Below are 15457 nucleotides of genomic sequence, written 5' to 3'. Positions count from 1 at the left end.
TAACAACATATAGGAAAATCACACAATACTGGGAATCATGGCCCAGCCACATTGATAGACACATTTTTGGGGGGACATAATTCAATCCATGACAGGAAGGAACAAGCAAGTAAACCAGTCTGGGTGGAACAAATGTTGGGGGTATTGGAATATGATTTGGCAAAAGATTGTGGAAACTTTTGCTTGTCAGGCGAAGGAATTTATCACAACATCAGGGAACAGGGGAAGATTTATAAAAAAGAGATGGCATGAAGGATAACTGATAGTTTTATGTAAGATGAATTGGAGGGAGGGAAAGGCAAAGAGAACTGCAGAAAATATTTGAGGGGGTGAGAAGATGAATACCTAGACAAGGAATCTTTGCCATCTAACATTTTGTGCTTGATGGAAAAGTCAAGACCTTTAAGGCTGAAAGTGACAGATAGCCCAGAACAGCTTGGCTTAACCAAGAAGGGAAATGTATCAGCTCGGCTAACGTAAGTTTACAGGCTTTGCTTGATCTGGGTTCTCAAACAGTGTCATCTGATCAGGAATCCTCCTCTCTCCATCTCTTGGTTCTCCTTTTTACCGTGTTGGATTCAGTCTCAGTCAAGTTCTCTGCGAGTGGTATCAAAATGGCCATCAGCAACTTTAAGCCTATTTTGTACCACCTTAGCTACCCTAGTAGAAAGAAAGCACCTCTTTACCAGTGACTCCAGCAAAAATCCTGAAGAAGGTTCTCATTGGTCACCTGCTCTTTGCTGAAATAAACACTCTTGAGAGGGAGGCATCATGTTTTGATTGGCCAGACCTTGGTCATGTGTCCAACCCAAGTGATAGAGACAACCTCACTCAAATCAAATAGATTAAGTATGTATATATGTGTGGAGGAATGGAGGGATAGCTTGCCAAAGGAAAACCAATTTGTTTTAAAAAGAGAGACAAAGAGAATGGATATTAGAAATGCAGACAAATAAAAATTCTCTGCATAAAGTCTATGGCACTATTTTTTAGTTTGCAGATAACAGTATGCTCTTTTAATTATGAAAATCAAATAATAGAAACAAAATTATCATGAAGAAGCATAAAAGCTATGAGCTTCCAAGTGAGAAAGAATAAAGAAATATACTCATCTCCAAATAATCTGGATTATATTTATTCAAGATATTTAAAATATAAGAGACAAAATCTGAGAATTGCTATCATCTTTAATTCAATAAAGATTTCTTCATGTTATTCTATTGGATGTATGCTAATTATCCAAACAAAATAGAGATTAGTATTCCACCTAATCAGCCCAATCTATGGATGCAACACTTTAGGAACTTCTGATTACAAATTTTGAGGAAGGAAGTTGTAATGAAGCCAGAAGACAGTTTGAAAGAGGCAATTAAAATGGCTGGGTTTTTATGGGAATTCTTTACAGAATTTCATTGATAAAACGATTGACAAACCTCTTCCTTCTAAAATGACAGTGTCTACGAGTTTGAGATGTATTGCATTGGGTAAATCTGCTGCAGAAGACCTCTTTAAAGTGTTAAAATGCGAAGATGTCACTTTGAGGACTAAGGTGCGCTTGCCCCAAGCCATGGTGTTTTCAGTTGCTTCATATGCATGCGAAAGCTGGACAATGAATAAGGAAGACCAAAGAAGAATCAATGCTTTTGAATTATGGTGTTGGTGAAGAATATTGAATATACCATGGACTGCCAAAAGAATGAACAAACCTGTCTTGGAAGAAGTACAGCTAGAATGCTTCTTAGAAGTGAGGGTGGTGAAACTTTATCTCACATACTTTGGACATGTTATTGGAAGGGACCAGTCCCTGGAGAAGAACATCATGCTTGGTAAAAGTAGAGGGTGAGCGAAAAAGAGGAAGATCCTCAACAGTATGGATTGACACAGTGGATGCAACAGTGAGCTCAAACATAGCAACGACTGTGAAGATGATGGAGGACTGGACAGTGTTTCTTTCTCTTGCACGTAGGGTTGTTACCGAGTCAGAACCAACTTCACAGCACCTAACAACATTGGTCTGAGAAAAATTTATAAATTTATTCAGAGAATTGAGAGTACAATTCTGAGAATGCTAAGAATGTGAATTTTCCATGAAATTTCTGTTCTGGATAATAAGGGGTGTAATGATTTTCAGAACTCGACATCCTAAAGAGAGATACAATGATTCAACTAGATTTAAATAAGTTTTAGATAAATAATAATAACTAAAGAAAGCAATATGTATAGTTTAATTCTATTTAGTTTGCAAGCTATATGTACATATATCCACTTACGTATATTTATATATAATATGAAAGAGTCTCCACCAAAGCAACTATCACTGTTTGGTAGAATTTGGTGCAATTTTAGTTTTCTTAGTTGTCTGAATTTTTCTTAATTTCTGGAATGAACATGTATTACTTTTAAATAAGGTAAAAACAATAAAAGTTTTTTAAGAGGAAAAAAGGATCTGTTGTACAGGGAAACTGGAATACCCTTTTGAAGTGATATCATTGTGGTCCTTCTTACAATTGTTTTTTTCCACAAATATCCTTGGGTATCTCAGAAACTATAGTGGGTTAGATGAGCCATTGATCTGAAAGAATTTTTGATGTAAATATTCAAATATATTTCCACAGCATTATGCTAGGGTCAGTGATAAAAATTAAATCACATTCATTAATACCTACCTTAATAAATGTTTTTACTCTTTTCAAGAATGTACTTTTGAAGAACAAGTTTCTGATACAGAAAAGAATCTGAACCAAGGATCCAGCTTGATAGAAGCCATCTTTAATGTACTGTACCATTGCAATTTTTCTCCACAAACATTTGGAAATGTTTTTGTGAGCTACATGGAAGAAGAACAACTATGGGATTTTTTATATAACATTGCAGGTATGAGTAATTTACTCCTTGTAAAAGAAGCATTTTTTAGATACGTAAAATATGCCTTTAAAGATGTCTTTAAAGTTTTATTGATATTAGTTTTCCTGAATCCAATGTTTGTAGAAGTTTAACTTAAATTTTTCAGTATCAAGGTTTCTGTTGGGAACCATTAACCACTAGTTCCTGTCTAAATTTAGTATGATTTGAGGTGAGGTGAGGGGAGATATTGAGGGGGAAAATAATGCAGATTTTCTTATTTATTTTTATTATTGGAAGTGTCATATAATAAAAATTGAATTTAATATTTACCACAGGTTATGTTGTGCTATTGAGCATATAAGGCATTAGTAATATATGAAAAGATATTCTGTGATTCTTGGGTGCATTTATTCAATAACTGATGGCCAAGACTATTGGTTAATTTTCTTCAAATGTATAGGTCATTTATTATTATGACCACGGTGCCTCTCTCTCTACAAGTCAGACCTGTCCTATTATTCCTTTGGGTGCTATACGGTTTTCCCTGTCTGTATGTTATGTTGCCCAGAGCTAGAGAGTATGTTAAAGACAGAGAAGGTTGTATATCTGAACAGAAGGTGTTGATAGATGACCTTATCATCAGGGACAGGCGTAACGGTTCTCACCTTGTTTTATCCTTAATATCCTATCTTTAAATATTCATATTTAATGTTTTGGGAAGAGCAAAGGATAGGAAGTTAGGCAGTGATCATTGTTGTTAGTCTGTTACGCCATTAATCATTTACATTATTTACATTTGACTCTTAACCTATAAGCTTCCCCTTGCACTGCCTTGGAACCAACATTTTCATGAAATATTTTCTTACTAACTGCTGTCAAGTAGACTCTGACTCATGACAACCCCATGTGTGTCAGAGTAGAACTGTGCTCCATGTGGTTTGCAGTGGGTGATTTTTTGGAAGTAGATCTCAGGCCTTTCTTCTGAGACACCTCATAAGGTGGTAGACTTGAACTGCCAACCTTTCTGTTAGCAGCTGAGCACACTAACCATTTGCACCACCCAGGAAATATTTCCTAGGCCCATATTAAAAAACAGTTAGCTGATAATAATGGGTTTCATACTCCTTGGACTTTTTTTTTACTATCTTTCAGATATTACTTGAATATCATTTGAGTTATTTTAAAGCCATTGTATTTTGTCTTTTCTTGGGCATTATGCCTGTTAATTGGCTATGGAAAAACTTTACATATGGTTTAAAAAATCTTAATGTATCTACTTAAAATGCTGTAATAACTAGCTCCTTTTTAAGTTTCATATCCTAGTTAACATGTATTACCTCATTACTTCCTGTTTACCCAAAGGAGGGACAGTTATCTAGTTTAAAAGACTGAAATGGAAGTTTATCAAACTTCTGATATAGATTTTAATGAGCTGAAAGAAAATCAACCTTGAAACCCCTCCATCCCTGCTGTTTTTGTTTCTGGAGAAATAAGAGCTGAATTCTCTCACACAATTATAAAGAATCAGTGACCTGCATGCTTTAACCAGTATTTATCCTCAGCTAATAAGTTCTTGAGACAGTTTTGACATTTAGCACAAAATTGTACTGAAAATGACCTAGAAGATATCAGCTGCTGACAAGAGAAAGCGACACTGCTGCTTGCTCCTAATTTGTCTTCTCTGTCTATACATTGAACAAACCCTCCTCCACTGCCACAGTATTTGCATTTTACCATTAAGAGATCTAAAATACACCTACTGCTCACTTATTGACTATCTCATTAACTGACATTTCTCATTTATGACAATGGTAAAAAAATCTACTCTCTGACTATTTTGCACATTAACAACACACATCTGGCAGTAACATGCTGAGGTCCAAGGCGAGAGTAACACTGGCTGTGATAGTTAAGGTTATGTGTCAACGGTGCTGGGCCATGATTCTCAGTGGTTTGGCAGTTATGTAATGATGTAATTTGGAAGTTATGTAATGATATACTCATCCTCCATTTTTGCATAACACCAATTTTTGCATAACGACCTGGTCTTTGGAAACTAACCATGTCAATAAGTGAGGAGTGGGTATATATGCTTCAGAAAATATAATTAACCTACTCAAATCAATTGGAGTAAATTATTTTAAAACTTTATTGGTATGTTTTCCTCCTGCTGCAACACTGTCAATGATTTCAACATATCATATCCAAACATATCACATATGTAACATTTTAGGGTGAAAAAGCTAGGATAAATATTAAGTATCCTTATCTTGGACTGAGAAATATTTTGTTTTGTTACACATAAGGTCACTGTGAGTTGGAGCCTACCTGACAGCACCTAACAACAATACTCATCTTATTGCTGAAGAAACCATGTCCTGAGATGTTATGAGACTTGTCTAAGATTGTACACTGATTAAGTTGTAGAATCAGAAGTAAAAGCCAGATTGCCTGACTCATAGGCCATGTTATTTCTCTTTTTTCCAATTGGACTAAACTTTTTGAGACAACTTTTGAACAAATGAATTCAGTAATGAAATATGTAATCTAATTTTGCAATTGGAAATCCTTAGAATGGACATAAATTGGGGGGTGGGGTGACAAGAAGGAAAATAACCATTTAAAAAAGATTACCTAAGAAATTGTGTGCATAAGGGGGAGCGTATATGGGAACTCTCTGTACTTTCTGTTCAACTTTTCTGTAAACCTAAAACTGTTCTCAAATATAAAAGTGTATTGAGAAAAAAGATTATAAAATGTAGAAATACAAAAAATGATTAAGTTGGGGACCTAGTTTGGGTCTTTCAAAGGCCAGAACACTCATAAGAAACAGAGTCGATAGCAATCATTGTAGGCCTATGTCTTCAAAACAGCCCAAGTAGTCATCAGTTGGGCAAGTAAAAATATCAAAGCATAAATTAACTCAACGGTTCTTAGCCACGCTATTTTTTTTTTCACTCTCTTGTTTTTTTAAGAGAAATAAAAGTCTTTAAACACACCCCCTGGTTTTAAGACAATGCCAAAATCTTGTCCAAAATGTCTAGTATAACAGTACAGCAATATATGAAAACAGTATTGTCCACTTGCCTCCTTATGACATTGGCCTTAGTTTTGTTTTCTGAATTAATCTTCAACTATCTCACAAACTTTGAGACGAAACTTTCTATACTTTAACAAAATTTCCCAAATAAACCTCGAACTCCAAAGTTTCCATTTTGGTTCTCTCCCCAGCCTCATAAAGACCTTTAAAAAGAGCTCTTTAGAATGTATATGATATGTTGTTCTTTTTTAGGTGCCGTCTGTTTGTTCCGACTCATAGCGACCCCATGTACAACAGAAACAAAACATTGCCCGGTCCTGTGCCATCCTCACATTCCTTGTTACGCTTGAGCCCATTGTCGCAGCCACGATGTCAATCCATGAGGGTCTTCCTCCTTTCCACTCACCCTCTACTTTACCAAGGATGAAGTACTTCTCCAGGGACTGGGCCCTCCTGATAACATGTCCGAAGTGTATGAGACGAAGTCTCGCCATCCTTGCTTCTAAAGATCATTTTGGCTGTACTTCTTCCAAGACAGATTTGTTCATTCTTCTGGCAGTCCGTGGTATATTTAATATTCTTAGCCAACACCACAATGCAAAGGCATCAGTTCTTCTTCAGTCTGCTTATTCATTGTCCAGCTTTTACATTCATATGAGACAATTAAAAATACTATGGTTTGGGTCAGGAGCACCTTAGTCCTTAAAGTGCCATCTTTGCTTTTTAACAATTTAAAGAGATCTTTTGCAGCAGATTTGCCCAGTGTAATATACTGATTGATTTCTTGACTGAAACTTCCATGGGTGTTGATTGTGGATCCAAGTAAAATGAAACCCTTGATAACTTCAATCTTTTCTCTGTTTATCATGATGTTGCTTATTGGTCCAGTTTCAATGATTTTTGTTTTCTTCATGTTGAGGTGTAATCCATACTGAAGGCTGTAGTCTTTGATCTTCATCAGTAAGTGCTTCAAGTCGTCCTCACTTTCAGCAAGGAAAGTTGTGTCATCTGCCTATCACAGGTTGTTAATGAGTTTTCCTCTAATCGTGATGTCACATTCATCTTCATATAGTTCAGCTTCTGGGATTATTTGCTTAGCATACAGACTGAGTAAATAGGGTGAAAAGATACAATCATGATGTACACCTTTCCTGGCTTTAAACCATGCAGTATCCCCTTCTTCTGTTCAAAAGACTGCCTCTTGGTCTAAGTACAGATTCCTCATGAGCACATTAAATGTTCTGGAATTCCCATTCTTCACAATGTTATCCATAATTTTTTATGATCCACACAGTCGAATTCCTTTGCATAGTCAATGAAAAAAAAGGTAAACATCTTTCTGATATCTGCTTTCAGCCAAGATCCATCTGACATCAGCAATGATATCTCTCATTCCATGTCCTCTTCTGAATCCGGCTTGAATTTCTGGCAATTCCCTGTGGATGTACTGTTGCAACTGCTTTGGAATGATCTTCAGCAAAATTTTACTTGCATATAATATTAAAGTTATTGTTATTTCTGCATTTGGTTGGATCACTGTTCTTTGGAATGGGCACAGATATGGATCTCTTCCACTCTGTTGGCCAGGGAGCTGTCTTCCAAATTTCTTAGCAAAGATGACCAGGCACTTCCAGTGCTGCATCCGTTTGTTGAAACATCTCTATTGGTATTCTGTCAATTCCTGGAGCCTTGTTTTTCCCCAATGCCTTCAGTGCAGCTTGCACTTCTTCCTTCAGTGCCATCGGTTCTTGATCACATGCTACTTCCGGAAATGGTTGAACATCGGCCAATTCTTTTTGGTGCAGTGATTCTGTATTTTTTCCAGCTTTTTTTGATGCTTCCTTTGTTTAATATTTTCCACGTAGAATCTTTCAATATTGCAACTCAAGGCCTGAATTTTTTCTTCAGTTCTTTCAGCTTGAGAAATGCTGTTGTGTTCTTCCCTTTTGGTTTTCTAACTCCAGGTCTTTACCTATGTCATTATAATACTTTACTTTGTCTTCTTGAGCCACTCTTTGGAATCTTTTCTTCAGCTCTTTTACTTCATTTCTTTCTTTTCATTTAGCTACTGTACGTTTAAGAGCAAGTTTCAGAGTCTCTTCTGACATCCATTTTGGCCTTCTCTTTCTTTCCTGTCTTTTTAATGACCTCTTGCTTTCTTCATGTATGATGTCCTGGATGTCATTCCACAACTTGTCTAGTCTTTGGTCATTAGTGTTCAATGCGTCAAATCTATTCCTGAGATGGTCTCTAAATTCAGGTGGGATATACTCAAGGTTGTACTTTGGCTCCTGTGAACTTGTTCTAATTTTCTTCAGCTTCAGCTTGAACTTGCATATGGGCAGTTATGGTCTCTTCAGCAGTCAGCCCCTGGCTTTGTTCTGACTGATGATACTGAGCTTTTCCATCATCTCTTTCCACAGATGTAGTCGATTTGATTCCTGGGTATTCCATCTGGTGAGGTCCATGTATATAGTCACCGTTTATGTTGTTGAAAAATGTGTTTGCAATGAAGAAATCATTGGTCTTGCAAGATTCTATCATGCAATCTCCAGTGTGGTTTCTATCACCAAGGCCATATTTTCCAACTACTGTTCCTTCTTTGTTTCCAACTTTTGCATTTTGTTCACCAGTAAATGCACTTTGATTGCATATTTGATCAATTTCAGACTGCAGAAGCTGGTAAAGATCTTCAATTACTTTGGCCTTAGTGGTTGGTGTGTAAATTTGAATAATTGTCATATTAACTGATCTTCCTTGTAGATGTATGGATATTATCCTATCACTAACAGTGTTGTATTTCAGGATAGATCTTGAAATGTTCTTTTTAACAATGAATTCAACTCCATTCCTCTTCATTTTGTCATCCGCAGTATAATAGACCATATGATTGTCCGATTCAAAATGGCCATTACCAGTCCATTTCAGCTCACTAATGCCTAGGATATTGATGTTTATGTGTTTCGTTTCATTTTTGATGATTTCCAATTTTCCTAGATTTGTACTTCGTACATCCCACGTTCTGATTGCTAATGGATGTTTGCAGCTGTTTATTCTCATTTTGAATTGTGCCACATCAGCAAATGAAGGTCCTGAAAGCCTGACTCCATCCCACATCATTAAGGTTAACTCTGCTTTGAGGAGGCAGCTCTTCCCTAGTTGCCTTTTGAGTGTCTTCTAACCTGATGGGCTCATCTTCCAGCACTGTATCAGACAATGTTCTGCTGCTATTCATAAGGTTTTCACTGGCTAATTTTTTCAGAAGCAGACCGCCAGGTACTTCTTCCTAGTCCGTCTTGATCTGGAAGCTGAGCTGAAACCTGTCCAACAATGGTGACCCTGTTAGTATTTGAAATACCAGTGGCATAGCTTCCAGCATCACAGCAACACACATGCTACCACAGTATGACAAACACACATATGGGGGCATATGATATAGGCTGTATGTCATGGATTGAGTTGTGTCCCCAAAAAATATCTGTCAGTTTGGCTGGGTCATGATTCCCAGTATTGTATGATTGTGTTATCTGATGTGATTTCCTTATGTATTGTAAACTGTATCACTATGATGAGATTATATGTGATCTCCTTAAGTGTTGTAAATTCTATCACTGTGATGAGGTTATACTGAGGAAGTTGACAAGATTAGTGTCTTAATGCAATCTCTTTTGAGATAGAAAAGAGAGAAGCAAGCAGAGACACATGGGAACCTCATACCACCAAGAAAGCAGTGCTGGGAGCAGAGCGCTTCCTTTGGACCTGAGGTTCTTGAGCACAGAAGATCCCAGACCAAAGGAAGACTGATGACATGAACTTTCCTCCAGAGCCAATGGAGAAAGCATTCCCCTGGAGCTGATGCCCTGAATTTGGGCTTGTAGCTTACTGGACTGTGAGAGAATAAATTTCTCTTTGTAAAGCCATCCACTTGTGGTATTTCTGTTGGAGCAGCACCAGATGACTGAGACAGAGTTTGGTACCGGGAGTGGGGTGCTGCTCTAACAGATACCTAAAATGTGGAAGTGGTTTTGAAACTGTGAATGGATAGAGGTGTGGCAACGGCAGAGGACCAGCAGCAGCAGAGAATCTGCAGCAGCACAGAAGGGGCAGTGACAGAGAACCAGCAGCAGCAGAACCAGCAGACCAGCCCAAGACGGTGCTGGAGCCGATCCACGGAGTCAGAGAGCTGAGTGCCTGTGCTCCGGAGGCTTCCTGGAGGAGTGCGGTGCCTCCGGGTACTTAATTGGTGGAGCTACCGAGCTTTGGAACACATGCCCCAGTAGGGCAGATGCGGGCGTGAGGCACGAGGGCGAAGAGGCCACAGGAAGCAGAAGCTGAAGAGACAAGAAACACAAGAAGCCGAGCTGCATCAGTCTCAAAACGTATGGCCAAGATCTCTGGGGTTTCAAAGGGTGGAGCCATGGCCCCTGGTGTTTCTAAGGGTGCAGTTGTCACTCCGACGGACTAGGAGAATGGTACGCCTAAAGCTAAGGAAGCAGAGTTGCCGTCCCAGTGGGCCTCGAAGGTGGAGCTGAAGCCCAGAGCCGAGGGGCCTCCACTCGGAATCCAGAGACTGTGGCCAATGCCTAGAGTCTGGAGGGCAGGGCTATTGTGTAAGTTGTCTCAGAGAACAGAGGATTCTTTTCAAAGCCTTGAGGGCTAATGTAATGTGTTCTGCTGACTTGCTTGGTGCCTGTTACCCCTTCTTCTCCTCCAGTTTCTCCCATTTGTAATGGAAATGTCTAGCTTGTGCCTGTTCTGCCATTTTATCTTTGGAAGCAGATATCTTGTATTCTGGATTTCACAGATGAAGAGGAATTTTTGGAATTTGGACTTGGAGTTGGGACTTTTGCAGTGATATGATGGGATGAGTATGTTTTGCGTGTTGCAAGGACATGAATTTTTTGGTGCCAAAGGGTGGGGTGTCATGGATTGAGTTGCGTCCCCCAAAAATATCCATCAGTTTGACTGGGTCATGATTCCCAGTATTATATGATTGTGTTATCTTATGTGATTTCCTTATGTATTGTAAACTGTATCACTATGATGAGATTATATGTGATCTCCGTAAGTGTTGTAATTCTATCACTGTGATGAGGTTATACTGAGGAAGTTGACAAGATTAGTGTCTTAATGCAATCTCTTTTGAGATATAAAAGAGAGAAGCAAGCAGAGACACATGGGAACCTCATACCACCAAGAAAGCAGTGCTGGGAGCAGAGCGCGTCCTTTGGACCTGAGGTTCCTGCGCACAGAAGCTCCCAGAACAAAGGAAGACTGATGACATGAACTTTCCTCCAGAACCGATGGAGAAAGCGTTCCCCTGGAGCTGATGCCCTGAATTTGGGCTTGTAGCCTACTGGACTGTGAGAGAATAAATTTCTCTTTGTAAAGCCATCCACTTGTGGTATTTCTGTTGGAGCAGCACCAGATGACTGAGACACTGTATTACTTTCTTGTTTCTAAAATTAGCTTACAATGTTTTACTTTTATAATAAGCACAACAGTTTTTTTCTTTTACCTACATCAATACCCTCAACACAGTGTGTGTAGATTTTAAATGTAAACTTTCGAAAATTGGAAGGCTGTCATTGTTCTACATTGTAGCCATTTATTCTGAGCTTTTACTTGGTATTCCTGTCTCTCTATTTGCAATGCACTTTTTTTTAACTTTGAAAAAATGCATTATTGAGGTATAATTTACATACAATAAAACCGACGCATTTCAAGTAAAGAATTCTGTGGTGCAGTGAATTGCTTAATATGGCCCTTCTAACCATATCTTTGTGACTCATGCACAATGATTGAGTGGGACTATGCAAATAAGGTATATGGAACTCTAATGAAGGGATTGGTCAGTTTTGCTGTCCCACTAGGCTTTAAATGAGCCATCCAAGAGGCGGGAGGAGAGGATCTCACCACCACCAAGAAAAAAGAGGACCAGAGTAGAGTGTTTCTTTTGGACCCGGGATCCCTGTGATGAGAAACTCCTGGAACCAGGAGACTGAGAGGGAGAGAGAGAGAGCCGTAACACTGAAGATGGCAAGTAGCAGCAGCAGAGAAATGGCAGTGAGGCAGAAGATTGGCAGAAGATGGCACAGGAGGCTTCCCAGTGCAGGGAGCAAGAAAGCTGAGTGCCTTCTGGCAGGAGACAGAGTAGGGTGCTTCCAGGCACTTGGTGGAACTAGGTTTCCTGACCCATGGAGCTAGCGCTGAGCACCTTCGGGCTGAGGTTTACTGGTGGAGTAGGGTGCCTCTGAGCACTTATTGGCAGAGCTAAATGGGCTTTGTAACATTTGCCTGAGCGGGGCAGAGGCTGAAGAGCCAGAGAGAGGCATGCCTGCAGGCACAGCTATAAAGGGACTGTCCTGATCAAAGAAATGTATCCTGAGCATTCCTAAACCTGAATTATAACATGTTACTTCCCTAATAAACTCCATAATCATGAGTATTGTCTGTGAGTTCTGTGTGGTCATTGCAATGAATTATCAAACTCAGCAGAGAAGTACAGTGCACCACGAAAGAGACAGAGGGTGTCAGAATTTGTAAAGAAGGCTGGCTAGAGGAAGTATGTCTGACCTCTGCCTCACAGCAATCAGCCTTGGGCTGTTGATCTCGATTCTCCTTCCCCCCTGTGAAGTTAGAGGAGGCCAGATGCCTCCATCACACCATTTTTACAAGTTTGATTCGTCTTGACCAATGTATAAACCTATGTGACAACCATCACAATCAAGATATAGAATATTTCCATTATTCCCAATGGTTCTTTTATCTCCATTTGCAGTCAGTTCTCCCTCTAACCTCCAGCCTCAGGCAAACACTGATCTGCTTTCTGACACTATAGATAAGCTTTGCCCATTCTAGAATTTCATATAAATAGAAGTCTATCTATTCTTCTGAGTCTGGCTTTGTCTTAGTCATCTAGTGCTGCTATAACAGCAATACCACAAGTGGATGGCTTTTAACAAAGAGAAGTTTATTCTTTCACAGTCTAGAAGGCTACAAGTCCAAATTGAAGGCGTCAGCTCCAGGGGAAGTCCTTCTCTCTCTGTCGGCTGTGGAGGAAGGTCCTTGTGATGCATCAGTCTTTCCTTGGTCTGGGATCATCTCGGCGTAGGAACCTCAGGTCCAAAGGACGTGCTCTGCTCCCTGCCCTTCTTTCTTAGTGGTATGAGGTCCTCATGTCTCTCTGCTCACTTCTGTCTTTTATATCTCAAAAGAGATTGGCTTAAGACTCTACCTAATCTTGTAGACCTCATCAATATAACTGCCGCTAATCCATCTTATTACATCATACTTATAGCATTTACAACACACAGGGAAATCACATCAGATGGTAAAATGGTAGACAATCATACAATACTGGGAATCATGACCTAGCCAAGCTGACAGATATTTTGGGGGGACACAATTCAATCCGTGACAAGCTTCTTTTGAGGTTTTTTATTTTATGCTTCTATCAGTAGTTTATGGAAACCCTGGTGGTATAGTGGTTAAGTGCTACAGCTGCTAACCAAAAGGTTGGCAGTTCAAATTCACTAGGTGCTCCTTGGAAACTCTATGGGGCGGTTCTACTCTGGCCTATAAGGACCCTATGAGTTGGAATCAACTCAATGGCAACAGGTTTGGTTTGGTTTGGTTTGGATCAGTAGTTTATTCCTTCTCGTTGCTGAGTAGTGTTTCACTGCATGCATATACCACATTTTTTTTTAAATCCATTCACTAGTTGGATGGACATTTGCGTTGTTTTCAATTTGAGGCTATAATAAATAAAGCTGCTATGAACACTAGTGTACAAGTCTTCATGTAAGCATGGATTCTGTTTTATTTTTAATTTGTTTTGGTAAACATATGTTTTTCCTTCCCTTCAGTAAGTACTAAGAAGTGAAATTGCTGAGTCATGTAATAAATACGTATAAAATATAAGAAACTACCAAATGATTTTCTCCAAAGTAGTCATACTTTTTTTATATTCCTGCCAGTAATGTATGAGAATTTCAGTTGTTCCATACTCTTGCCAATACTCAGAATTGGCGGTCTTTTTGATTTTAGCCATTCTAATGGGTAAGTACTTCTATCTTATTGTGGTTTTAATTTACATTTCCCTCATGACTAATAACATTAAACACTTTTTCATGTTTTTAATGGCCATTTGGAAAAAAAAATTCTTTTGTAAAATATCTGCTCAAAACTTTTGTTCATTTATTAGTTGTGTTTGTCTTACTGAGTTGTGAAGAATTCTTTATTTATTCTGGACACGTGCTGTTTGTCAAATACATGTACTGAGAAATTTTTGGCCAGTCTATAGCTTGCTTTTTAATTTTTATAACAAGGTCTTCTGATGGGCAGAAGTTTGTAATTTTAATGAGGCCAAGTTATGTTGTGTTATTTATAGTAGTGTTTTGGTGTAGTAAGAAATATTTACTTATTCAAAGATTGGCAAGATTTCTCCTGTGTTTTCTTCTGGAAATTTTACAGTTTTAGCTTTTATGTTTAGTTCTATAATTTTTTTCAAATTGGATTTTGTGTATAGTATGAGATAAGTTGTTGAGGTTCATATTTTTTTTCGTACAAATGCACAACTTTTTGACCACCATTTTTAGAACACACTATTCTTTCCCAGTTGAAGACTTCAATGCCTTTGTCAGAAATCAACTAATTGATCAAATGTGTGCATCTATCTCTGGACTGTCTATTCTGGTACTTGGAACTATTTGTTTATATTGTTATGTCTTTTCTGTTTGTCCCATTTAATCTTTGTTCCTTTTTTTTTTTCCCCTCTATTCTGTCCTTCTTTTGGATTAACTGAGTATTTTTCAGTATTCCATTTATCTTTTCTATTGGCTTATTTGCTATACTTCTTTATTTATAGTGGTCGATTCAGTGTTTATAATATGTATCTTTAACTCAACCCAGTTTACCTTTGAATAGTATAATACCATTTCACATCTAATGTAAGAACTTTACAATGGTATATATCTATTTACTCTCCTATTCTTTATTCTATTGTTGTCATACATTTTATTGCCACAAATTTTATAAACCCTACAATTTATTGGTGTTTTTTTTTTTTTTGCTTTGCTTCAAACAGTCAATTATACATATATTTTTTTATTTCTTTCTTTTATTGTACTTTAAATGAAAGTTTACAATTCAAGTTAGTCTCTCATACAAAAATGTATACATACATTGTTATGTGACCCTAATTGCTCTCCCTATACTGTGACAGCACATTCCTGCTTTCCACCCCTGATTTTCTGTGTCCATTCAACCAGCTCCTGACCCTCTCTGCCTTCTCATCTCACCTCTGGACAGGAGCTGCCCATTTAGTTTTATATGTCTACTAAAGCTAAGAAACACACTCTTCATGAGTATCATTTTATGTCCCATAGTCCAGTCTAATCTTTGTCTGAAGAGTTGGCCTTGGGAATGGTTTTAGTGCTGGGTTGACAGAGAGTCCAGGGACCATGGTTCCTGGGGTTCCTCCAGTCTCAGTCAGACCATTAAGTCTGGTCTTCTTACTAGAATTTGAGTTCTGCACCCCACTTTTCTCCTGCTCCATCAGGGACTCTCTGT

At 38.4% G+C, this 15457-nt stretch overlaps 1 protein-coding gene across 1 annotated transcript in view; it reads left to right on the top strand.

Moving 5' to 3' along the window:
• Positions 1-15457, top strand: part of KIAA0825 (KIAA0825 ortholog) — a 281773-nt gene that overhangs the window by 204774 nt on the left and 61542 nt on the right. The window contains exon 15 of the mRNA XM_023730118.1: positions 2695-2874. Coding sequence (XP_023585886.1) covers positions 2695-2874 — 180 coding nt within the window. The remainder of the gene's footprint in view (positions 1-2694; positions 2875-15457) is intronic.

This window comes from Trichechus manatus, unplaced genomic scaffold (genome assembly GCF_000243295.1).
Source record: "Trichechus manatus latirostris isolate Lorelei unplaced genomic scaffold, TriManLat1.0 scaffold00032, whole genome shotgun sequence".
Taxonomy (NCBI): Eukaryota; Metazoa; Chordata; class Mammalia; order Sirenia; family Trichechidae; genus Trichechus; species Trichechus manatus.
This window is presented reverse-complemented; position numbering and strand designations above follow the sequence as displayed.